The sequence below is a fragment of the Rhodamnia argentea genome, chromosome 3, assembly GCF_020921035.1.
Source record: "Rhodamnia argentea isolate NSW1041297 chromosome 3, ASM2092103v1, whole genome shotgun sequence".
Taxonomy (NCBI): domain Eukaryota; kingdom Viridiplantae; phylum Streptophyta; class Magnoliopsida; order Myrtales; family Myrtaceae; genus Rhodamnia; species Rhodamnia argentea.
The window spans coordinates 29,312,830-29,337,998 of record NC_063152.1 but is presented as its reverse complement, the minus strand read 5'-3'; the positions used below and the strand labels follow the sequence as shown (position 1 = coordinate 29,337,998).

Genomic DNA, 25,169 nt, shown 5'->3' with positions numbered 1-25,169 from the left:
GTATACAACATCGGATCCTTCATTTGACTCGGTTGTCGTGCACACATTTGTTAATTGCACGTGCAATTAGCTAGTAGTAGGTGACCACGTGGACATCCTGGGTAACTTGCCCGAGGGCTTACTTTTACTCGAGTAAATAGCATGAAAAATCTCATCTTAATTTTTTTTTTCACCAAAAAAATTCAAACCGATACACATATGACAAATTTACCTTTCGTTAATTGGATGACACGTGATAGTTGACAGGGTCTATCGATTTGAGAATTTTACTTTCCTTTTGTCACAAATGTATAAATTTAAAGTTTTTACGGTATAATTTAATTTAATGAGAACTAACGAAAGAGTACTAGTTTGTGATTTTTTGTGGTTACAAAATTAGTTTAGGAAAAATTCTTATCACAAGTATTTAAATTTGAGATATTTGATGGTTAAAAAATTAATTTAAATTAAATTTATCATAAATATATTAATTTAAGATTTTTCGAAGTGCTAACCTTTTCTGCTTAGATTAGGTCAATCACGAACCAATTAAATCTCAATCGTTGAAGGCGCGAGTGTCGAATGATTTGACGATGAGGTCTATTCGTGATGTATCAGTTCCGAGTAAGAGTTCTTCTCTGGCTTGTCCAAGTGTTCTAGTCACTTGGACAATACCCTATGACTTCGTGTTGACTTTCTCAATAACCGAGAGTGACGACATATCTAATTAACAAGAAAAAAGAAAGCCAGTCAGCCGAAAAATGTTCTGCATAATTGTAAAAAATCAATGGTACAAACTGATGGACATCAAAAGTGACTACCACGAAAGGAGATTTCGAAAGATTCGAACCTCTAAAGAGCTGGACAAGATTATTTATCCCAAAAGCAAGCTCTCGCTAATTTTTAATCAGAATACACTGTCAATGAGAACATAAATCATAACACACATAAAAAGATAGCGCAGAATTTCATTTCTCAATCTTACCGTACTACATATATAGACCACAAATTTCGTATTCATTATATTCCCAAAGATGCCCAACAAAGATCTCGAATCGCCCGTGCGGCGGTTGCAGGTCGTTTCTCAACACTTAAATGCATCTCTTGCCCTTGTTTGAAAATCTCACAACAAAGACTTGTGGTCCGCAAAGGCTTGTGATCTATCTTGGCCAAGCAATGTCATTGAATGTGGAGACTGATGGCTATGAATGTATGGAGATCATGAGATCCTTCCCCCTTGTTTGGTACGCTCCAAATGGCTCCATGTGATAACATGACTCACGAGTTACAAATCATATTCATAGTGCACCCTGCTTCATTAGCAGGAGCACAGCCTCAATAGAAAAACCTGATTGACTTGACACTTAAAATATGGTCTTCTGTCTTACACTTGGACGACATGCTTTCCCAAGTCCAAATCCACCGAATCCCATATGTTATCCCAAAAATTTTGAAGTCCTGTGCTTGATTTGTCTTTCTTGAGTTTTTTTGGTGATTTAAGAAGAGACGGAAGAAGCATCCTGGCTTCTACACTGGTTTTGTCCATTTCTTGCGTTTTAATCTTTCTTTCACTTCACTTGCACTTTGCTCGCTGTACTCATCTGGAGATCCCCACCTGGAAGCATCCTCTCTCCTTCAACCCCTCCTCTCCTTCAACCCCTTTATAAGTTCTTCTCCTTCACTTCGCTCTTCTCCCTCACTTCGCTCTTCTCCCCCTCACCCTCCAAAACCAAAAGCAAAACCCTTGTCTTTGTTCTTGCGTCTGCACCACTCACTAGCAGTGATTTTTTACTGTTCCTGCCTGGTTATTACTGACAAGAATGCAGAAGCAGAAGATGTTGCTCAAGGACTTCCTTAGAGAGGATTCGTGGTCTTGTTCTCCAAATGTGGAAGCAACGACACTTCTCAGAAGCAGATCGAGAAATATCTCAGCCTTAGAGACCATGATCAATGCATTCAAGAATATCCCTTTCAGTAGCTCAGTGAATAAGCCCTACCCAGTGTTCTTCCTAAGAAGCCTCTCAAGAAAGCTGTCAACGCAAAGATTACCCAAGAAAACCAGAAAAGGTGATGGTCATGATCATGGCCATGGAGGTGGTGGCGAGCAGGCCAAAATGACAGTCAGGATCAAGGACATCATACGGTGGAGATCCTTCCAGGACTTGGCCGAAGAGGGATCTCGGCCGTCGGATTTCCATTCCCCGCCGCCACATCAATGCTCTTCCGCGGCGACAATTACAACCACAGGATCAAGCAGTAGCACTGAGAGCAAGAGTAATGGCTCAAGTTGGTGTGAAAGTGATTTCACGCTGGAGTTTTCACCGCCCTGGAATGGTGATTTTCAGGAATACAACGAACCATCTGTTGGTACACGCGCAGGGGAGGCTTTACCAGGATCAATAACAAGAAGCTTCTGTGAAATTGAACCCAAGGTGAGTTGCTGGATTTAAAAACTTACATATTAGTCCTAGACCTGCATATTATAAAGTTTCAATTGGTTGTTGTCTGCTGTTCAGCGTTCACTGTTCAGGGTCTATGTCCCCCCTTAAAAGAAAATAAAGATGTGACTTGGCATGTACTGGAATAGTACTTGGTTTAATTAATCTAAAACGCATAGTTTAGTCCCATAATACAGTCAAACTCTTGTCTCATGCGTAGTATATTTGTATTCACTTTGCTACGAAATTCACATGAGACAAAATAGAGGTCATTCCTGTTCTCTTTACATTAGTACAACTAAGGGGAACAAAAGATAAAAGATTTCAATGTTGCCTTAATCTAAGCCTTTTACATGGAAGTTACAACATGGTAAAAACATTGGCTTTACTATTTTATTACTGTACTTGTCTTTGTTGTGACCAGGTATTGTATTTAACTTGGACATTTGCCTAAGTAAACTGGTTTCTGATATTAACGTATGTGTTTCTTGCATTGGCACAGAGAGTCTCATTCTACGAGGAGAAAGAACAGCACAGTCCTGTTTCTGTAATTGATGCTGAATTTGGAGAAGATGAAGGATTTTGCTGGTCTCGAGATCAGAGCCGAGGCAGTATTGCGACAGGGGATGCGCAATTCCTTCTGCGACAACCTTGGTGGATCGAAAGTGTTGCCTACGCGCAAAGTTCCACGTCAATGGGGGATCTTGATGAGAGATCTGATGAAGAAGAGGATGATGAGTTCAGAGAAGGACAGGGAGGCTCAAATGAACCTGCTGAACAAAAAGCAACAATGCTGCTAAACCAGGTCAAAGCTTCAAGTTCTGGTCTTAGCATGAAGACCAATGTGGATAAGCTATTGTTGGACTACTTCATGAGTGAACTAGCCACACTAGGATGCAACCCTATAAATGATGACTCTGAGCTTGTGATGATGAGCACCGCAAAATCTTGGATGAATAATGAGCTCGGCGCGAAGTGCGAATGGGGAGTCAATAGCAAGAAAGATGCTTATCTGAGAGAAATGGACAGAGGAGAGAAGTGGAGAAAGTTTGAAGAGGAAAAAGAGGAGATAGCTATGGACTTTGAGGCTAAGATCATGGGTACTTTGGTGGATGAGCTCCTATCTGAATTCATATTGAACTGACCGGAGAGAAAAATCTTGTAAGAGCAATGTAAGGATGTAGCAGAAAGATGTAACGCATAGCTCGTGCTCAAAAAGTTGTCCTGCTATTCTGTATGTCTAGAAGAGGAACATAACTTCTGTAGCAATCTAGATAATAATGAAAAAATCAAACCTGTAGGCATTCTTCTTATTTGTATCAGGATTAGAAGAAATGACCATCTTTCGTCCTAAAAGACAACTCTAGAAGAATTGAAGTTCTTCACTCATATTTCGTTTACTAAATCATGTGACAGATTTGTAGATTGACGAATAGTTCTGCAACAAACAATCTTATCAATCACTGACAAACAAATTTTAGGAAAAAACTACTAGTACAACATCACCATTATTCTTTTCTTTTCTATAATGCGTGAAGACATATCAAGATCATGCTGAGCACTTGAGGGCTAAAAATCAGGCAAAGCTGGAACTCTATTGGCCCATGAACGTGTTCTAAGAGCAGGCTCACCCAGGCTTGTTCGCCAAAGTGACCAGGCAGTAAAGCCTGCGCTTGTTGGGCCTAATATAAATTGGTCTTTCATATTCAATGATAAGTTTGATCGGTCGGATGAGCCGAGCTCAAGAATGGAATCGTTTGCTTATGTCCTTCAATCTATTGGAACATGAACGTATCTTTCTCGACATTCTAAAATCATTATCCAAACCCCTCCCATATCCTGGACGGGCCGAAGGGGCATGTTGGTCGTCGAGTGCAGGATCAAGCGTGCTTCAGGTTAATCTCGAAACACATGCCCATCCTGGCAAATTCAAAATCAAACATTTGTAACGTGTGAGTACACTACCAACTACACTTGCAGAGTGCGGCATTTTGCATTTCCTTTCTACCAACGAACGAGGTGGACCAGATGAGAGCACCGGTGCTTGCACCGTCGTGTTACATTTTGAGGATAATCCCATTATACCTACAAACTTCCCAAAAGCATGAAAATTCGCCGCCTCTTCACTGAAAAGAGCAAAAGGGTTTCTAACTTGTGTTACTCTCACCGCATTATAATGAGATCTGAGAGCACAAAGCCAAAAATGTCAGGAGATAACATTTTATAAAACGTTAGCTGACAGGATATGAAAGTGGGAACTCTGCAATTTCTAAGCATGGAAAATTTTTTTTTTTTTCTCCCCTCATTAAAACCGAGTGATATTCCGAGACCATTTTGCGAAGGAGATCAAGCTTAAAAGAAAAAATTTTGACATGATCTTGAAGATAATTATGCCATAACAGAACCAGTAAGGCAAACTTGGGCCACAGGATCTCCGACAGCCTGAATCCGTCAACTTTATGGGCTCGCCAATCTCCCAGAAAACACGCACCACCCAATGGTAATATTAAAAATTCAATCTTTTCTGATTCCTTAGTGGCTGAGGGGGGAGAGAGAGGGGGAGAGAGGGCGGGGAGAGAGCTGGTGAGAGGGACGGAGAGATTAGGAACTTGAGATCGGCTTTTGCTCCAACACTGTCCTCAGCTGCGTTAGCCTCTCCCGGTCTGGTCACATCTCAACCATTTGTTCCTTTGTGTGAATTCTACTCCCTCCCAACAAGTAGGTGAGAATCATTTGGCCCCTGTCTCTGCTTATTTTGCGTGGCTCTGAATCTCCGCAGATTCATTTTGCTGCCTCAAATGTATAGATTTCCCATTTTTGCCGCCTGCCCACTTCACGTTTTGCGTATTGTAATCTTGGATTTCCCTCAAAACCTGAACTTTCCTTGTTGACTGCACAATTTGTTCCATTCCCTTTTTTTTTCCCCTATCTTGTGAGGTTTTCTTATGCGACTACGGTGATATGGTGTTGGTTTCTGGTAATTGTCTCATGTTAATTTTTTTGTTGCTTTTCACATGGCGATCCTTTTTGCATTGGGGATAGTGATTTTCATTGTGAGATGGTTTTTCTGTTTTTGTTCGTCAGATTGCACAGGCTGATTGGTGATTCGTCAACTTTGAGTACAAGTTCGTTTCGCCTGGATTCAGCTCCAGGCTTCTATTGATTGCTTTCTTCTATTTGTCCAGGTTGATTCGCAAAGGTAATATCCTCGCCTGTTATTCAAATTATCTCTCTCTTTACTGTTCTAGTTCTGATTATAATCAGCTGGAGATTCATGAAGCCATTTGTTATGGCAAGCAAAGAAAATAAGAGGAACTATCTGTTGTGAAGGTTTCGTTGATCTGTCAACCTTTTTTTATGAACTTTGGCTTGGAATGCCATATGACAAGACTTTGTTAACTTCATGAAATTGCCGATAATCATGTGGACTGCTGGCAGGGCCAAGGGAAACTTTCTTGTGGTTATCCATGGTGGACAATCTGTATTACTTCGCTAGGTGCATTATATAGGGCAGTATGCGCATAAGAAGACCATTAGAAGTATTAACATTCTATTATGTAGGCAGGCAGACTGAATTTGCACAGTTTTTCGTGTATACTTTTCAATAGTTGTCAGTGAGCAAGTTTGCTGCACCTGAAGTATCATTACATCGAGTTATATGTTGACAACAACATCGTTGGATCAAGGGACTGGAATGCTGGAACTTTTTCCATCTTTTTCCATCATAGGAACACGTAGGTTGTACAAAAAACTTCTTTGGCATTTTCCCATACTCTGTAATTCAAAGGCTTAAGGATCGGTCATAAAGGAGTGACCAAAAAACCTCACCTTTTTGCAATTCAACGGCTTAAGAATCCAGAGTCTGCTTAGTTGCAATTTTGTCACTTAACTTAGATGACAAAAAAACCTCACCTTTTTGGGGGTTCTAGCCACTCCTGCTAAACTAGAGTCATGACTGTCTCATTCTGATTACAAGATAGCAAAATGTGACATGTTGTTGTCTGCAAAACGCATGTTTTGCTGCTTTTGCAATGGCCATTCTGTAACAATGGTGGAAGTTATAGATTCTTGAAATTGCAGTATTTATCCATCTCAATATTCGTGTTTTGGTGATACTCTGTGAGCTTGTTAACAGGATTATCTTTTATAAGGTCCTCAAATGAAATCCTCTGTAATCATTCATCATTCTCCAACTGTTTTAATACTGGGTATCTTCTAAAGAATGAGCACAAGTGGTGGAGTGTTTTCTCATGCTATTTGAAAATTCTTTACTAAGCGTCCCTGGAAATGCAGAACTGCTGTTGGCGGTTACATCTCTCTGAAATTTTGTGACATTGCTTTCCCGATGAAGGCCCCTGCTTTTCGGCATTTGCCAGTAAATCATGTCTGCAGGAGGAGAGGGAGAGAGGATAGAAGAATCGTTTCCTTTTCACAAGGATGCACTCTTGTGGCTGTATAATGTCAACTTATATCTTTTTACTCGTGTCACCGTGATGGATGCTCTATATTCTTAACTTCCCATTCAAGACCTTTTCATTTATTACTGATGCCTGGGGGAAATGTTGATGGGGAACCCTTTGCTGTGCAGATGGGGGATGTGGCCAAGGATTTGACCGCAGGAACAATTGGTGGGGCAGCACAATTGATTGTTGGTCACCCCTTTGATACCATCAAGGTCAAGCTCCAAAGTCAGCCAGCTCCAGCCCCCGGCCAACCTCCCAGGTACTCAGGTGCTATGGATGCAGTCAGACAAACATTAGCTGCCGAAGGCCCGAGGGGTTTGTACAAAGGCATGGGGGCCCCACTTGCCACAGTGGCAGCCTTCAATGCCGTCCTCTTCACCGTAAGGGGCCAAATGGAGGCACTACTGAGGTCCAAACCCGGTGTCCCTTTAACCATCGACCAGCAGGTTGTTTGTGGCGCGGGGGCTGGAATTGCTGTTTCCTTCCTTGCTTGCCCTACTGAATTAATCAAGTGCAGGTCAGTGTCTGTGGTGTTCACGTTTTTCTCCCCACTTGATTCAATTTTTTGAGTCTTTGAACAAGCTTCCAAACTATACCGCAGCTCCAGTGCTGAACACATTTTCTCAATGTATACTGGAATATAGAAGGAACACGTCAATGAGTTTCTAAGGACGCTTCTTCAGCTACAATAAATATGCATAGGAAAGAGGCAGCTTTGTATGTCATATTACCTGATGCATGAGAGAGCATCTTACATTAGGATAGATTCATCATATCAGCAATGGTCACAACATGCCTTGAGGCACCTGTTTAAAAGATATTGAAATGACCTCAATGTTTCTGTCTCTTTTGCTTACAAGAAGGGATAGTAAAACTTTTATAAACACTGCGAGAGCAGGTTGCAGGCGCAAAGCGCACTGGCAAGTGCTGGCTCCACTACTACTGTGGCAGTTAAATATGGAGGACCAATGGATGTGGCGAGGCACGTTCTGAGATCGGAAGGTGGTACGAGAGGTCTGTTCAAGGGCTTGGTTCCCACTATGGCCCGTGAAGTACCAGGGAATGCTGCAATGTTCGGTGTCTACGAGGCGATCAAGCAGTACCTGGCTGGAGGGCAGGATACTTCTGGATTGGGAAGGGGGTCGTTAATTGTGGCTGGAGGCCTGGCAGGAGCATCCTTTTGGGCTTTGGTCTACCCAACTGACGTTGTGAAGAGTGTGATACAGGTAGATGGCTACAAAAATCCAAAGTATTCGGGTTCTCTCGATGCTTTTAGAAAGATTCTGGCCTCAGAGGGTGTCAAAGGACTGTACAAGGGTTTCGGACCTGCCATGGCCAGAAGTGTTCCCGCGAATGCCGCATGCTTCTTGGCTTATGAAGTGACGAGATCGAGCTTGGGATGAATTGGGCCAAACACATTGTTGCTTCTGTGGGATTTCCTTTAGTATCTAAAGAATGGGGCCATCGCAGGATATGCTTCAGCAATTTGGTTGCAGAATCTCGATTCTTGGAAAATCTTGTAATTGTCACTCAATTGATGATGACAAAGTTAGTTGCATTTTTATGCAGCAATTGCAGGGTCTTCATTTTGAAACTCTAATGTGTACCAAATGGTTCTTCTCGCATCGCAGCTTGTCTTTAAGAAAGATTCTGGCACGTTAACAGAATGTAACTATATCGCTTTTCTTCCGAACTTTTACATCCTTGAGGTAAAAAATGTCGACCGGACAGAGACACGTGAACATCTATCTCACTTCTTATGTCGGTAATACATTCGACCGACAATTTACATGCAAAATGCAGAGGGCGATGCTGTGCTTCCATTTATCACGACTGTCTACATCCCGCTTTCACTAGGGCTTTTGTTTTCTGCTGCTTTTTAGTGAAGTCACCAAATAGCTAAAAGCTGAGAATTGCCTGAACTTACATCCCTTTCGGCACCTTGAAATTTTCCAACTTGCTCATATTATGATTTTGACAGAATTTGAGTATTTTTTTTCTCTTAATCGATACAAGGTGATTCTGTTACAAAGGGAACGGAAATGGTAGAGAAGGCCGGTTCGACGGAACCGCCGGTTCCGGTTCCAAAAAAAGGTGGAACCGCCGGTTCCGGGCCGGTTCCGGTTCCAGTTCGGAACCGCCGGTTCCAAAGCACAATTGATTTTTTTATCAAACCTACTTCCTTTTTTTTTTTTTTTAAACCGGGTTGGAACAGGCCCAGAACCGGCGGTTCCGGGCCGGTTCCAACAATTTACCTACCGGAACCGGCCCTTGAGGGCCGGTTCCGGCTCCAGGTTAGGAACCGTGGGCCCGGTCAACGGGCCGGTTCTGGGCCCGGTCAACGGGCCGGTTCCGGGCCCACGGGTCCATTTGGCATCCTCTAGGAAATGGTGATCAAATTGACTCTGGAAGCATTCAAAGTCAACACTACTACACCCAGCAAAGCGGAGGTGTTCTATCTAGGGGTGTGCATGGTCCGGGCCGGTCCGGTCCCGGCATGGAACCGGGGACCGGACCGTAGTCCCGGTCCCCATATTTTTGGGACCAAGGACCGGACCGGGACCGCCGGGTCTGGTCCGGGCCGGTCCCGGTCCGGTCTCGGTCCCGGCCCGATGGGACCGCTAACTATTGAAAATCTAGTCAACTTAATAAATTATGCCATGGTAAAAACATAGCGACTCGCTATGACTTTTATGATCGACGAACTTGATCAAAATGTTCGAATTCAATACCAAATCCAGCCATTACATGATAAAAACATCACCAACTGCACTCAAAAAAGCCTGTAGGGAGAAAAGATGACCAAAAACAAGATGGAAAATAAGACTAAAAAGAGAGTCTTGAGGAAGAGAGTGCGACCGTGCAAGGTTGGGAAAAAAATGGGCGGTGGACTTTTATTATTCTGTTTTGTTTTCAATTTTTTTTTGCAATTGTATATATTTATATATAAATAATTATATGTTATTGGCGGTCCGGTCCGGGCCGGGCCGGTCCGGTCCCAATGCAAGAAACCCGAGGACCGGACCGCCCGATCACCGGTCCCATTTATTGGGACCAGGGACCGGACCATCCACCTCAAGGACCGGACCAACCCGGCCGGTCCGGGCCGGTCCCGGGTTGGTCCGGGCCGGTCCGGTCCAGTTTGCACACCCCTAGTTCTATCAGATGCTGTGCCACGCAGGGGGAAACAAACAACCGATTTGACTAGTCAAGGTAGACATTATAAACAAACAACCTATTGACTCTCTAACTGATTCGGCTAAAACCTATATAAACACACCCATCATAATTAAACTCAGGCTCCTCAGAATTCAAAGCAGAAAAAATTTTGATTGGTATTCAGATATGGAGTCTGCGAGGCCACCTCAGTCTTGCATGCCACTTGTTTCAAGGCTGGATCATCTGGATTTTATTGTGAGTTCTGGCATCATCTGCTGTTCCTAAGTTCCCAACGGTGTTTCACTTTCATTCTCCCGTCCTTTTTGTTTTTTGTTTTTTCTACTTTGTTTCTGTAAGCTTTGCTTTTCTGAAATGAGAATTTTATGTCATTAATCTCTCTTCTGTGGAATTGGGTCATATGTAGATGAAACGTTTAGAAAGCAAGCAAGATTCAGCGAAACAGGGGAGCAAGAGAAGTACGGTTAGAGGAGAAGCGAGGGAGCTTCCGCCAATGGATTTGGCAGTGAGGGATGGTTACTTCAAAGGGTCCCTGGTAGATCGGGTGGCGACCCTCGAACAGCGTCTTCTTCAGGTACTATTTATACTAGGATTATGATAGTCGTGGACATTATACGAGGATTATGATAGTCATGGAAATGGTAGAAAGTATTGGAACTGTAAATAACAATGTCCTTAAGATATCCAAGAGCCTGATTAGGAAAGCGATGATCGTAGGACTCTTTCTAATTTTGGACAGACGCTCATGCTATAATCTCAGATGCAGTATTTGCTTAACGCCTCTAAATATTTGCGCAACAAAAATGTATTTTTCAGCTGTGCCTCGAAATGGATTCGAGCAGCTGCTCACGCACTTCTGGGGGAAAATCGTCAAGCCAAGAATCCAAACGGGGGGTGTCGGGTTCCTCATCCTCCACATTCTTCGGCATCTCCAATCGCAAAACTGAGACAAACCCGCCCCAACTTCATCAAAATGTGTCTGAAATTCATGTAAATATCTCCTTGCACATAATATCATCTCCTTGTACATAAGATCAAAGTGGGATTTGGGCTGCTAGGCGAAATTCTTCCTCATTCATGTGAGTAATAATTCATATGTGACTGCAGGAAGAGGGAAAATCTGATAAAGTTCAGCAGCAGCAAAAGATTAAACGCTCATCTCCTGGCAAGCTCAAGCTTGGAAAGAGCAAGACTGCTAGCAATAACAAGAAGACGACATCCAAGCTCGTGGGAAGAAAGGACAAGCCTCGCAGTTGGCCACTCCTAAACTTGTTGGGTTGTTGATGCACCAATTGTATGTTTCTTATGCATCTCATTCTCTGTTATCTTAGGGAGCTTTTCCTCTTGGAAAATGGAACCGTGGATCTTTTCTGTTCCTTCTTTTTCCCATGTGTTGGTCCACTACTTCCCCTACAGTTACTTTTGACCTTGGCGCTGCAATTTTAGCTTGTGTGGATCAATGAGCTACTATAGTCAAAACATTAAGAAAACGAAACGCGGTGGATCACATAAGACACACTCAACCTATGCTATGACAGATCAAATTATGTGCTCGCTGATAAGTTCTTGCTTGTTACTCTGTTATTGCCTAAATCAAGACAAGGAAGTGGACAAGGATCAAGAACACCCAAAGAGAAGAGGGAGAAGATACTGTAAAGAACATGTAAAATAGGGACAAGAAGTCATGGACATGGTGGCTGATGATCAAATGCTTTTGTGATGGTTTCATAAAATATTTTCCATGGGGAAAGGAAAAAGGTATGGTCTTGATTGGTTTATTGTGTTTGGGTGATGCCTGTGATGAGGTTTGCTCGAGTGGCCAACCAAAGAAGGTGGATAAGAACACATACTTAGTTTATCCAAAAGAATATAAATCACGAGGTTTAGTATGATTTCAGTACCAAAAAAGCAAAAAACAAATGGTTTTCTTAGTTTTAGCAGCTGTGGAATGATATGGCCTCTTCAAATTTTCTTGTTAATAAATCCTGCACTCTCTCTCTCTCTCTCTCTCTCTCTCTCTCTCTCTCTCTCTCTCTCTCTCCCCATATACACAATGCTTGTAGACACAACAATGTTAAATGCATGTACAGTAATTGCAGTTGGTGTTTCTTCCAAGAGACTACTGGTTTTGATTGTGATATCAAGCCAATCCATAGACCCTATATAGGAGAGAATGCTGAGGATCAATTCCTTTAATGATCTATTAGTGTTTGACAGCCATGGTTTATCTATACATACTTTGCACACATCAAAGAGTGTGTCTTCAGACATTAAGCGCTTCGATTCAAAAAATATTTCGAAAAAGCTGATAACGCAAATGCAGAATGCCGAGAACTTTTGATGAACTCCTCAACATGGGTGTTCACTTAAGCTTGCAAGAATTAATTCCCTCCCTCTAATGGCACATCGTATTTCTGAATTTCTTGCTTTCGCTTGATTGATTCACCGTAATGTGATTGTAAAATTTCCTCTAAGCGTCTGCTTTTTATATTACTAAGTTGACAAAGATTCACATTCATACAGTAAAATCAAGAAAACTCTCATTCAAAATTAGGGCTTTGCCTGGGAGCAACCACCCACTCTAGATGTAGATGGGACCTCAATACCAACTTGGATGCTATCAATAGCATTTTTCCAATTATGTTGGGTATGCAAAAAAAAATTTTACTTGACTAAATTTCGTATGAATCGGCCCTTTCGTGTACTCTTTGAGTATATTTCTTTGATGCTCATACGAAAGCAAATTAGCATATAAATTTTTGCAGTCATATGTTGTCGAATATCGTGAGTATTTTTTGAACGATACCGAAATTCCCTTTATATAAATAATTAAATTATTAGATGCTCTAAATTAGAAAATGTCAATGTCCTCTCAACGAAGACAAAAATTAAATCAAACCTCCCCAAAAACTTAGGACCCTAAACTCTTAATTAATACCGAAATGGCCCTTATAAATCGCCCAAAATTTCAACTCCTATTTCCTCACACCTTCTTTCTAAAACAGGTAACTCTCTCTCTCTCTCTCTCTCCCTCTCTGAATCGCCATCCATCCCTAACTGAGCTCACTCCCATGGAAAATAGTCAAAGATCCGAGTCCGCTCAAGAACCCGAAGACCCACCGCCGGCGAACACGGCCCACCACCTGACGACCCCGCCGGGGCTGACCCCCGACGAGTTCGCCGAGCTCGGCCCCTCCGTCGCCGAGCACCACACGTACGAGCTCGGCCCGGGCAGGTGCTCCTCCCTCCTGGCCCAGCGCGTGCGGGCCCCACGCGCCGCCGTTTGGTCCATCGTGCGCCGCTTCGACCAGCCCCAGGTGTACAAGCACTTCATCAGGCAATGCTCCGTGGGGCCCGACTTCGAGGTCGCCGCGGGGGCCATGCGCTACGTCGACGTCATCTCCGGCCTCCCGGCGTCCACGAGCGAGGAGAGGCTGGACGTGCTGGACGACGATCGGTTCGTCACCGGGTTCACCATCATCGGCGGGGAGCACCGGCTGAGGAACTACCGGTCGGTGACGACGATGCACGAGGTGGCGCGTGAGGGCGGGATCTGGACCGTCGTCCTGGAGTCGTACGTCGTGGACGTGCCGGAGGGGAACACCGAGGAGGACACCCGCCTCTTCGCCGACACCTTTGTGAAGCTGAACCTGCAGAAGCTGGCCTCCGTCGCTGAAGGGCTGGTTGGTGGCTCGTGAGGGTGAGGGCCAATAGCATCTTCTCTCCACTTAAAGTTTCCATTTTGATTCCCTCTTTCATGAACCCGAAGGGGTACTTGAATTTGTGAACTGTCTGCAGAAAAAAATGGTTCTTTTTTGGGTGATTTTGGCGAACTGGTTGACTATTTGGATAATCAATGAAGAATGTGGAGGGAATTTGTGGTCGATTTACTGCTGATTATCCAACTGAGGAAATGTTATAGCCTCTGGAATATGTCGTTGAGTTCTTGACTACACTCGGAAGAATCATTGCACCGTCTCTGCGGTTTTTTTTCTTTTATGTCCAGTTGAAGATCTTGTTCTCTGTTCTTGCCTCTCTGTTTTCTTGCTAATAATAGCTGGTGCGGTTCCATGTTCCCTCTTCTTTTTCGCCACTTACAATACCAATTTGGTAAAACCCGAAAAAGAGAGAAGGCAAAACAGAGGTATTAAAATTGCAGACACTGTCGCTTTCTCATTTCTCCGTTAAAGTCTGCCCCAAAAGAAAGGTAACTTTGTTTCGCTGTACTGAGTAGAAACTAGGGTCGTGCAGTTCGTTTGTGGGAAATGAACTGGATGATACCGAAGGAGTGAATCCAGTCGCGTCCCATGAGACCGAGGAACATAGATTCAGTATGCTTCTGTCAAATGAAGGGTCGTTCCCACGAAACAACATGTGACATTCTGAGTTAGATCTTGGTCCTCAAAACCCGTTTCGAGCATACTGTTAGGTACCCTGCATCTCTCGGGGACCACGTCAAGTGACTATCCTCGATATGGTTAAGTTTCATCCATCGGTAGACTACCTCATAGTCAGCACCAGAACCGACCACAGTCTTCCTGCAGGAAATTTCAATCAATTTCCATTGGACAAAGAGATCTCCAGCGAGCCAAATCGAGCGCGGTTGACCTGGTTTGCCATGCCATAATAGCAAAGGAGAGGGGAGATGCATGATGGCCGCCAACCCCAGCTTATCTAGAAACATCAGCTAACTAGGAGAATAATAATGGAAACGCCACCAGCCGAACACAATGATTGATGCTCGCTACTTTGGTCTTGTAAAAAGTACGGTCAATGCCACGATTTTGATGTTTTTTTATTTTGTTTTTCGGTGGGCCATTACATTTTCATCACCATATTATTTTATGGGCCACTAGAAATTTTGGGTCGTCGTAAAAATTGGATTTTTCTTTAAATATACAAGGCTAATAGTTATTGGCCACAAACCCCGGTAAGTAGGGTCAATCAAGATCGCCATGTTAGGTGCGGCGAGTATTTAATTTTAACATATGCGTATGAGGTTCGAGCTTTGTGTGGTCGGGAGAGGTCGGGCGTTTTCGTGTGAGGTTCCACCCCGATCGCAAGAAACGATGGGGAATGCACGAGCGTCATGTCCATATTCTTATCCTTTTTTTCGTTATCTTTGTTATCGATATTTCTACGCGACGGAGTCCGGACCCTTTTTCGAGGATTCTCGACGAACCGGATGGGGGTAACCCTATCATCCTAATAAAGCACGCTCGATGATTAATGACGTGCGCGTTATTTCGGTTCTTGAGATATATAAGTGGAGTTTGACGAAGAGGGGCTCTCTTTTGCTTTTCTACTAAACCCGTTTCACGGGGAAATTCGAAGGAACGAGAATTGATCGATAAAGATTAAACATGCGCTTGCGACCACATGAAAGAAAGTGAAGTGAGGGCGGCGGCCATCAGCACCGAATGTGGGCTAGGGGCAAAAGGCAATTCTCTGAATCGGGTCGGAGTCGAATCAGATGGAGGGGGGATCCGAGGATCGAGACCCGATCAGTTTTTATTAGTTATTATTTTTTATATATTTACTCGAAGGTTCGAGATTTTTCTCATAATGCTAATTAAGAAGAGTTGCTGCTGTGGGGTGGGTCCCACCCGGGGCGTACCTGAGGAGTAAAAAGTTGGAACTGACCAATCCACTGGCTCTGTGCGTTTCCGAGAGAGAACATACACACTCGGTTCGCGTCGCGGGATTGGACGGAGGTGATGGATGCAGCGACGAATCGTGGCCGTGGGATGAGAGATATTTTTTTTTCTGTTGACCACGTGAACGGATGGGGTGGGAGCGCCAACTGCGCGGCCTGAAAGAGGCGAGGGGTGGGGGGCCCGTCCTTTTTGGCCATTTTCATTTTGAAGGCGCAAATTGCCAACTTGCTCATTGATTAAAGCCAGACAATTCAAACGAGAGAGATTCTTTGCCCCTTTCTGACGCCGTTGGCCTTCTCTTTTGTAGCAGCAACTTTCATAGAATCAAACAAATCAACTTAGAGAGAGAGAGAGAGAGAGAGGAGGGGGGCCCACCAACAATTAGCATGAGAAAGACGATAGAGGCCTTAAGCCAATGTGAGAGAGAGAGAGAGAGAGGGGGGTGGTGGGGTTGTTAGGACACGGACCGTAGTTCCGTAGGTGAAATCTTATCCGATGCACGTAAATGGGATGATTGCGTAGCGACCATGGAATTAGTCGGGTCGGGTAGACCTCAAACGTCTCATGCTGTGAAGAAAGAGTGCATCTCCCGACCATCGATCCCTCGAAAGCCTATATACAGGAGAGAGATGTTATCGTTCGAAATAAGAAGAGGCGATGCTAGATGCAGAAACATTTGATGAAATCCGTTCTACTTGACATACTAAACTGCAGCAGCTCGAAATGATTACTTAGGCTCTGTTTATTTCGCGAAATATGAATGATCTATAATTAATTTTCATAAAAAGGATCACTTGTATCACTGGAAATGATTAGTTGGCAAGAAATGTTTTCATCATCAACAATGATTTATCAAATATTTTGGGTGGACGATGGGTTTTTTTTTCTTTCAATTAATTTGGTAAGCGATAATATATATCCATTTTCGGCGAAACAAATAGAATCTTAGAGTGTGTATAGCAATACTTTCTATTCCAATCTTGCCCTCCCTAATATTTTCGTGTCCCTTTTTTATCCCTAAGTGAAATGAATTTTCATCGTCTCTCTACAAGCTAGGGTTTACCAACATTCATAGTAGCTTGAAGCTCACCGAGGGTCACCACCTGTCGCACGAGGGTGGACAAGGTCAAGGCCAACTTGCTCGGGTGACAAGGGTCACGCATCGACACCGACTTGGTCGCGTGACCTGATTGCTTGATCTCAATGGCCAATCGCATGAGCTCACCTCGGCTCGTTGTTGTTCCCAAATGTGGCTCAATTGTCGAGGCTCGCTTCGTCGTGCGATGAGGGTCGTGCAAACACTCTCTAAGATCAAGGCTCACCTAGTCACGCAACCTCAGCAGTCTACCGCCTAAGCTCACCTTTGTTCTAGATATGCCTCTTCACTATTCCCAACTGTGGCATGCCTAAGGTCGCACGACCTCAACATCACCTCTCATCGCCTCGCCTAGGGTCATGCAACTTCGGCGACGAGGAGCCGCCTGAGCGTTCAAGCTTCACCTAAGCTACCGAGGTTGTCGGGGACCTTTTTTTTTGTTTTTCCTTTCACTATAGTACTTTACAGGTGGTATCTTTTCAAAACGGTAATTAAACCAAAGTTTGATTTCCCATATAGTTTTCAATAACGCTTTGTCTGATGCTGTTCGCGCGAAAACGCTTTAGTTTATATAGTCTTCTGCATTTGGAAAACTGCATTTATACAAACATTTTTTCCCAAACGCTCTCTCAAATGCAACCTTAAACCGAAAGAATCTATCCCCGTGAAGGATTTAGCATCATTTCCCAGATTTGACGTGGATGTGACAGCCATGTTGGTGGTGTTGATGCCATTCATCGACCAATTTGTTCAGCCAAGAAAAGGGCGAGGGAGGCTGGACGAATCAAAGATGATTCTTTTTGGGCAATCAGTCGGAGAGATCCTATCCATGTCCCCACCACACCAACAATATGATGGCCCTACCCCACTTAGCTCGATTTCACCCTTCCTGTGAAGAAAGAGGGAGAGAGAGATTTAATTGCTCGCCCCAGCCAAATCCTTTATTGTCACTGGTTGACAATTTGAGGCCTGTCCTAGAAGCCTCAACAGACGTATTGATGGTCACCCTGCTTTAAAGCTTAAAAGCAGACTCCATGCCTTTTGCTAACACCAACCAGGTTTCTGGTATTACTAACTTGAACGGCGCTTCTAAGTTCTCACATTTCGTTTCCGGGATCTCGTTCGTCTCTTCGGAGATGTATAAAATCAGAAAGCTGACTTCGATCCGAACCGGGGGCTTCCCCGTTCGAATACCATTCATGTGTAAAAGTGCCGAAGCTAAAAAGAAGTATGGCGTAAAAGATAGGCGGGATGTGAATTGATATGTAAAGAATGCCGAAAGTAGGACGAACAAATGAACAGAAGATGGATTATCGGAACCAAATGATGGGGAAGAAAACAGAGTCTGGACATTAGGGAAAATCTTCGGCATCATCTCCTGCTTTTGCTCTTCTCATCCCTCCTCTTTCTCAAATCCTCGAAGCTCCAATCCCTCCTCATCCCGCTGCTCCGCACCAGCCTCGCCTCCCCCGAGCCGGCCATCGGCTTGTCCCCAAAGGAGGAGGCCCCGGTGCCCCACAGCCGGCGTTGGCCCTTTTTCGCCTTCTTCGTGCGAGGCCCGAGAAGCCCACTTCTAGATATCTTCTTCTCATAGGATGGTGAGGCCAAAGGGCCTGACCAGTTCCTATCTACCATGACACAACACAAATGGCGAGGCTCTTCGTGATCAACACAGCCATAGTCCAAGTCTAAATCTACCCTTCTCTGGGCTTGGCATGTGAGGCAATTGAGACTCATGGCTAGTGAATTTTCACTTTTTCCCTTTTTTCAAAAAGCTTGCAAATTTCCCTTCAAGGAGGGAGGTGTAAAAAAACAGGAACGAGGATTGGTAATGCACGGTGATGTTGAGATTTTATAATGGGAATCAGAGAAGAGATGGGTTCATGATCACGTGGTGGTGGTGGTTGTGGTGGTGATGATGGAGGAAATTCTGCGGGTGGTTAAAAGAAGCAAAAGCTAGCTCGGCTTTGGCTGGAGGGACACAGGTCAAATGAGGATTTGACAGCTGAAAAACAGATCCTTTGTTCAAACATTGCAAGGCCTAATTATGGAGTTGGAAGTCAAAGTTGCCACTCTGGATTGGAACTTCCTGAGCTGGCCATACAACAAATAGCATCCTCTGTATCACCATTTAAAATTGTGTTTTCTCTTTGTTTTTGTGGAATACTGGTTGTGAAGAAGCTTCTGAAGACACGAATTTTTAGTTTGCTTTCTGGATGCATATCCTTGAGACAAGGTCAAGAGAGATCAAAAGATCTGAGCTGTTAAAAATTGCTGGTCAACAGAGAGATGTATAGCTAGCACCCTGAGATTATCCAAGAAACAATTCAAGCATCTGGAAACGGTGAGGCAGGCTGAGAATTCATTCTCTGGACATTAAAGGAATATAAGATGGAAGAGTAGCACAAGGTAAACGACATGAGAACATCTCTAGCAGCAAACATTGCAGTACTCCATTTTCTCCACGAGCACGTCGAGAGCTTGATTAAGCTTGATGAAATATATAAGCACAAAAGATCAAACCGTTGCATATAAAAATGCCGCACAGGCCCCTTCGTGACGAGGCTTTCTTAGAACTTGTGCGAATGTCTACGCATATTGAATATATTATCTGGTAGGCTGTCTTACTCTTATGACAGAAAATTCCTTTTCTTTTAGCATTTTCCATTTGTCGGAGACGGCATATGCATGACCCCCATGCCAAGAAGGAATTGGAATCAAACATGAGGAAAGAGAAGAATGACCCGCAAACCATGTTTGGCAGTTCTTGGATTGCTTCTAGTTTTTTCGGAGATTGGAGTCCCCTGCGATTTATTTGTTGCTGCTGTTTTTGCTGTGAGGCCTTTTAGATGCTTTCTTATGGTCTGTATATTATCAGGAGACCCTCTGAAGGAATCAGTGCATGAGGCAATGGAAGAAGAAAACTTAGATAGAAATAAGGAAAAGCAGATTCAAAGTTGCAAGCTTTATTCTCTTGTGATTCGAAACGAATGGACAAAGGGGAAAGAAATAACAGGAATTCGGACCGGGGAATTGTTTAACCGGAGAATCACCGACCTAATGTTCTGCTTAACTTTGTCTAAACGAATCAGGACTTATATGCATGAATCTCTAAAGCTTTTGCCAAGAAGATATTGTAACCCAATAAAGTTGAGGATCAAGCGAATAATGGAATCGTTTACCTTCTTGCAAAAACATTTTGGTGGGGAACATTGCACCTATCCCCCATTGCCCTGCTCTCTGTTTATCTTTTTCCTTTCATCTCAAATTACCTGTAAAGTCACTTGATTTTGCAGTAAAGTTTTGCAGATTATTCACCTCTTGCCCGGTCAAAGATGCTATTTTTCACCCACCAGTGAGTAGCTGCGTTGGTTGGGCCTTACTATCTCATCGCCGAAGGAACAGGTTCAAATCACGCAGTTGCTAACTTCTTAAGTGAGGGGTCCTAGTGGTAGGGTCCTGGGCTAGCCTCCCCCGAGGTACTGACGCCCCGATTAGGCTGTCGGCCGAAAGGAGGTGGATCCTTGGTTTAAAAAAAAGAAAAAAAAGATGCTATTTTTCTCGATATTCTTGGCAATTTGCCCTAGGATTTTTCCTTCTTCAGATCTTCTTCTCTTTCCCTTTGATTCTTTTGAAACCCTATATCTCTTACACTCCAAACAATCTTCTGACAAAGTTTTTTATAGGACCGAGTGAGCTTTGAGAAGTGGGAGGATGAAAGATTAAAACACCAACAATGCACAAACCAGTTCAACTTCCTCCCCCAGGCTTATAAAACTGCATGAGAAAGTAAAAAATCAAAGTCATCTTTGAACCCCAACAAAAGAAAAAAGAAAGAAAGGCACAGATCAGCTGATACCACTTTTGTGCAAGTGGGAGGTGTATTTTAGCTCAAGCATCAGTCATACAAACAGGAGAAACTCAAAAAGAAAAGCGCTTTACCCACTCTTCTTTTGGGACTTTCTCGTGATGATCTTTGGGGGGGTTTTTGTGTCTTTTTCTTCTCCCCTCCCTCTTAAGCTGAAGCGATTGGCTTTCGCGTGGCTGGCCCCATATGAGCGGCAGGCATTTTGCACGTTTCTATTTCTTCAACGTTATCATCAGGAGTGTGTGTGCCATTGCTCAAGCCACGATGTTTCTGGACATCAGAAACATCTCCGTCCAAAATTGGTTCAAAAGATAACAAGATTTCATTTTCCAGGACATGAATGGATGTTCTGGGTCATGCCTCCTCTCCTCTACAACTGCACGTGCTCGAATCATTTCTCAAACCTATCCACACATGTCTAAGTGAGCGAGACGTAAATAGTGAAAGATTTGATGGGACCATAGCTAACTCTTCTAAGAATTTAAACTGTTAAATGAAAACGCGATTTACTAAATTTGAAAAGGCAAATAGCAGATGAAAGCATGCCTGATTTACTAAATTTGAAAAGGCAAAGATTTGAACTCGGGACATTTTACTCTGATATCATGAAAAATTTGATGGGACAACAACCAACTGTTCTAAAAGTTTAAGCTGTTAGATGAAAGTGCAGTTTAATATTTAATTACTCCAACAAACAGAAAATGAGGCCAAAGCTGAGCAGAAAAGTGACAATTTTGCAAAGCAAAGACCATCCTGCTTCACTCTGCCATTTACCATAAAAAGCTCATGGGCAGGAATTCTTCCCTCATTGTGGCCAAAACATGAGAGATCAAATCTGATGCAGATGAATGAGACAAAAACAGTACAATTGCAATGGAAGAACGAGGTTTCTCGTGACCAAACAAGAACAGCACCGCATGCCTGAAGCCTCATGTGTTATCAGCTTCAAATATAATCTATATACATAGAAGACGAGGTAGACAATCGACCCGACGGGAAAATGCTACAAACTCGACCGGGAGCCTTTTTGTCTTCGACAACAATTACACCTTGTTTCATATCTCTCACTGCTCCACAATCAGAAGTACCTAATAAGAAACACTACAAGGCTACACTAGGAACTACAAGAGGAACAAGCAACCCATAGCAGCTTTTGCTTCGGAACTTGCCGTGCCGGGAGCCTTAAAATATCCCGGCCCCTGATTATTGGCGTCGATGAATCAAACACCGGCAAGCTCTTTTCATACTGCTTAATCATCATTACTCCCTCTACTTCTAACAGGCTTATCCTATTTTGGACGACAACGCCACCCTCAGCTGATCCTGTGTGTAAATCCGACTTCCCATCTTCACAGTCGCCTGTTGGATCATCAAGTCATTCACCACGGAGACGCTGGCGTGATGCACGTCAAGATCCAGCTCCATTAGGGCTTGCATTAGCTTCGCAGCAGGGTGGTTCTTCTTGCTGCTTTGAATCCGTATCATCACATCCCATCCGATTATCTTCACGTCCACGTCCAATTCTATCAACTTGGCACCGTGATTGTTCGAGATAGTGAGTTCCTTATCGCTCTGGGGCAGAGCAGACCGAGAGTCCTTACTCGTTAATTCCTTCTTCAAGGCTTCCAATTGCTTCTGCAGATTCTCCTTGTCAGATTCTGTGCTCTGGAGCTTCGAGTTCAGCTCCTTGATGTATGAAATCGCGTCGCCAAGGAGTGACGCTTTGTCCATCTTGGAAACATTAGGAACCACGGCCCGGAGCGCGTAAAACCGCTGGTTGAGCTTCTCCCTCCTCTGCCTCTCGGCCTCAACATGATTCAATGGTTCCTCTCGGCCATTGGCAGGTTTCCTACCTCGCTTTCTCGGCCTTTTCTCCGGCTCAATGACTCTGCTGCTATCAGCTTCCTTCACAACGGAGGCTTCGAGATCTGAATGATCAGAATCCCCCGCCCCTCCGCTCGATTTCACCATCCCTGAGGACGGCAAAATCACGCCCGAAGTGAACGAGAGCATCCCTTCTTCATTGCTCCCACGCGAAGTAGGAGACCTCCTCTTCTTACTTTCTTCCACCGCTGTCAGCTGCGACTGACCAGAATACAGATTCCCATTTCCATTGCAAGAAACCCTCTTGCTCTCCCCAAAACTCAAGATTTCGCCGGATTCCGGCTTCATGGGATGTGAATTCCCGTTCCTCGCACTGCTCCCATCGAACCCAAACTCAGAGAAGTTCAACTCGCGGGTGAAAAAGCTCTGGCCCTGCATCTGCTGATTGTTCTGCTGGTAATTGTGGCGAGGATTGTCCCGATGGGTCGCGCTCGGTTTCTCGCTCATGCCACTCAAAACATGATTATTCTCGAATTGAATCGATTTAGACCCATGATGACCATGATTGCTACCATTATAATTTGAAGAACCTGCCACGGCAGCCGCCCCCGTGACGGCGCTGTCCTTGACCTCGACGGTGCCCGGTGTATCATTGATCCAGAGCGAAGAAGGATCGCTCTCGCCCTGATCGTTACCATTTCCACCAAACCCTAACTCCATCCCACCGTTGAAATTAAACAAATTCCTAACCTTGTTCGTCAGATCTGAGCTCTCGAAGATCAACTCCGTGGAGCCCAATTCGACTACCCCGCCGATCACAGGCACACAGACCATGGTATGCAGCCCGAAAATCCGGCCCTGCTTGGCCCTCTCACAGCCGCAGTCCGCAAGGCGGTCCCCACCAGACACCCAAATCGGGCTCGAATTGAAGAGGGCCTGGCCGGGCAAGCTGCCGTCGTTGCCGAAGGACTGCGTCATGGAGACGAGGAAGAACCACTCCGTGTCGGTGACCTCCTCGTCGACGGCGTCGTCGGGGGCTGTGGCGGAGGGCCCGGCGATGAGCGAGTTGAGCTCGCGGAGCACGCGCTTCCGGTGCTCCTGCTCGGCGGCGGAGGAGGCGCTGATCCTGGCCTTGCCCTTGGACTTGTCCTCCTCGCCCTTGTAGTAGCCGTCGCCCCAGCCGAGGACGGGGATCGTCGGGGACGACAAGGAGGCGGAGGCAGAGGCGTGGTAGCCGTCGAAGGAGGACTGCCAGAAGATGGCGTAGGTCCAGGGATAGCGGGAGGTGGACTCGATAAGGGTCTGGAGGCGGTGCTGGAGGGTGTCCTGGTTGAAGGGGGCGGCGGGGAGGGCGGCGGCGGCGGCGGCAGCGACTGCGGCGGAGGAGGCGGCGGAGGAGGAGGGCTGGGGAGGAGCGGGAGGAGGGGGGAGAGGGGGAGGAGTGGGCCAGAAGGAAGAGAGATCGGAGGACATGAAGGCCTCCATCATGGAGGCGTTATCGTCGGTCCACAGGTTCATGCTCGGCGGCGCCAACCGGTAGTCGGTCATTCCATAGAACTCTCGCAGAGAGAGAGAGAGAGAGTTAGGGTGTAGTTGGAGCTGAAATGGAAGAAGAAGGAGCAGATGGAGATGGAGATGGAGGTGAAGAAGATGGAGAAGGAGAAGGAGATGGAGATGCAGATGCAGATGAGAGAGAAAGAGCGAGGAGAGAGGGAGAGAGGGAGAGAGAGAGAGAGAGAGTTTGGGGCGAGTGGACAAAAGGAGAGGTTAGTTGAGTTCATAGGATTGGCCGCCGATTAAATCGGCAGCAACAAAAGCCGGCGTCGTGTTTGCCCCCGTTTGTTATTGTTACCAGTTACCACTGCCTCGCTACTACAATACTGCCTTGATTACGTGTACTTTTATTTTGTTTTTTCTTTTTCTTTTATTTTGTTTTCTCTCATTCTTGCAAAGACGAATAAATATCTTGGCAAAAACAAATATCCGTCGGTGACGTGGCAGCCCTGGAATTCACATTTCATCTTGATTTTCACAAACGCATCGCGAACGACGTTTCTCGTATAAAAAACATTCAACTCGGCCCTTCCCCGACGCCGCCGGCTCGATCAAAAGCTCTTCGCCGACGCCAGTGCGGTAGAAACATCCGTGACGGCAATTGGGTGCCCAGCCAAGAACGTCTTTTGCTTCTCGAAATCAAGCAATTCCGTCGATATTTCTTCTTCTGTTTTTTCCTCCCCTTTGAGAATCTTTTTCATTAACGGAGGAAATTGCCCCACTTCACTCGTAAGGCAAGAGTTGAGCTCGAGATTGGCAGTTCTATGTTAATACAACATCTATCAATTTTCACCCCCGAGGCGACAATGTGTGAAAACCGACAGCATGGTCCAAATAATTTCCAGTCAGCTTGACTCGAGTTACGCTCCTCTTCAAGTAACTCTAGTTTGATAATTCCTATGGACAAAAAAAAAAAATCAAATCGGATAAAGACGGTAACAGCACATATGAGTACATGCCGAGATTAATTAGCTAATTAAGTATTCGCAATTAATTAACAAGACGAGAAGTGTGGGGATAAGTGCAAAAGGTTAGGGAACGAGTACCCGTGAAGGGGGTACGTTCACATCCCGACCCTCGATCGGCTCATCCACCTTCGTCCGGCCCTCGCGA

At 44.7% G+C, this 25,169-nt stretch overlaps 6 protein-coding genes across 10 annotated transcripts; 4 read left to right on the top strand and 2 right to left on the bottom strand.

The window, feature by feature from the left end:
* The first annotated feature begins 1,308 nt into the window (after window positions 1-1,308).
* On the top strand, window positions 1,309-3,789 carry LOC115743235. The gene is made up of 2 exons (XM_030677966.2): window positions 1,309-2,411; window positions 2,920-3,789. Exons 1-2 carry the CDS (start codon window positions 1,800-1,802, stop codon window positions 3,559-3,561), a joined length of 1,254 nt encoding a protein of 417 aa, XP_030533826.1. The 5' UTR covers window positions 1,309-1,799; the 3' UTR covers window positions 3,562-3,789.
* Window positions 3,790-4,792: 1,003 nt separating this feature from the next.
* On the top strand, window positions 4,793-8,474 carry LOC115743229 (mitochondrial carnitine/acylcarnitine carrier-like protein). 5 transcript variants are annotated; one of them, XM_048275760.1, is made up of 4 exons: window positions 4,793-4,917; window positions 5,502-5,616; window positions 7,006-7,397; window positions 7,779-8,474. In XM_048275760.1, the coding sequence occupies exons 3-4, from the start codon at window positions 7,006-7,008 to the stop codon at window positions 8,281-8,283; spliced, it is 897 nt and encodes a 298-aa protein (XP_048131717.1). In that variant the 5' UTR covers window positions 4,793-4,917; window positions 5,502-5,616; the 3' UTR covers window positions 8,284-8,474. The 5 variants fall into 5 exon arrangements, with proteins under 5 accessions (XP_048131717.1, XP_030533815.1, XP_030533816.1 ...); XM_030677955.2 differs by lacking the exon at window positions 4,793-4,917 and adding an exon at window positions 4,965-5,139; XM_030677956.2 differs by lacking the exon at window positions 4,793-4,917 and adding an exon at window positions 4,965-5,217.
* Window positions 8,475-10,135: 1,661 nt separating this feature from the next.
* LOC115743233 lies at window positions 10,136-11,440 on the top strand. Its single transcript, XM_030677964.2, has 4 exons — window positions 10,136-10,294; window positions 10,464-10,631; window positions 10,874-11,047; window positions 11,165-11,440. Exons 1-4 carry the CDS (start codon window positions 10,226-10,228, stop codon window positions 11,339-11,341), a joined length of 588 nt encoding a protein of 195 aa, XP_030533824.1. The 5' UTR covers window positions 10,136-10,225; the 3' UTR covers window positions 11,342-11,440.
* A 1,607-nt stretch (window positions 11,441-13,047) lies between these two features.
* Window positions 13,048-14,128, top strand: LOC115743232 (abscisic acid receptor PYR1-like). Its single transcript, XM_030677963.2, has one exon. The coding sequence runs from the start codon at window positions 13,129-13,131 to the stop codon at window positions 13,753-13,755; it is 627 nt and encodes a 208-aa protein (XP_030533823.1). The 5' UTR covers window positions 13,048-13,128; the 3' UTR covers window positions 13,756-14,128.
* Window positions 14,129-18,181: 4,053 nt separating this feature from the next.
* LOC115743039 lies at window positions 18,182-18,547 on the bottom strand. Its single transcript, XM_030677627.1, has one exon. It carries the CDS (start codon window positions 18,545-18,547, stop codon window positions 18,182-18,184), a length of 366 nt encoding a protein of 121 aa, XP_030533487.1.
* Window positions 18,548-21,600: 3,053 nt separating this feature from the next.
* Window positions 21,601-24,222, bottom strand: LOC115743228 (transcription factor MYC2-like). The gene has a single exon (XM_030677953.2). The coding sequence runs from the start codon at window positions 24,048-24,050 to the stop codon at window positions 21,963-21,965; it is 2,088 nt and encodes a 695-aa protein (XP_030533813.2). The 5' UTR covers window positions 24,051-24,222; the 3' UTR covers window positions 21,601-21,962.
* Window positions 24,223-25,169: the final 947 nt, after the last annotated feature.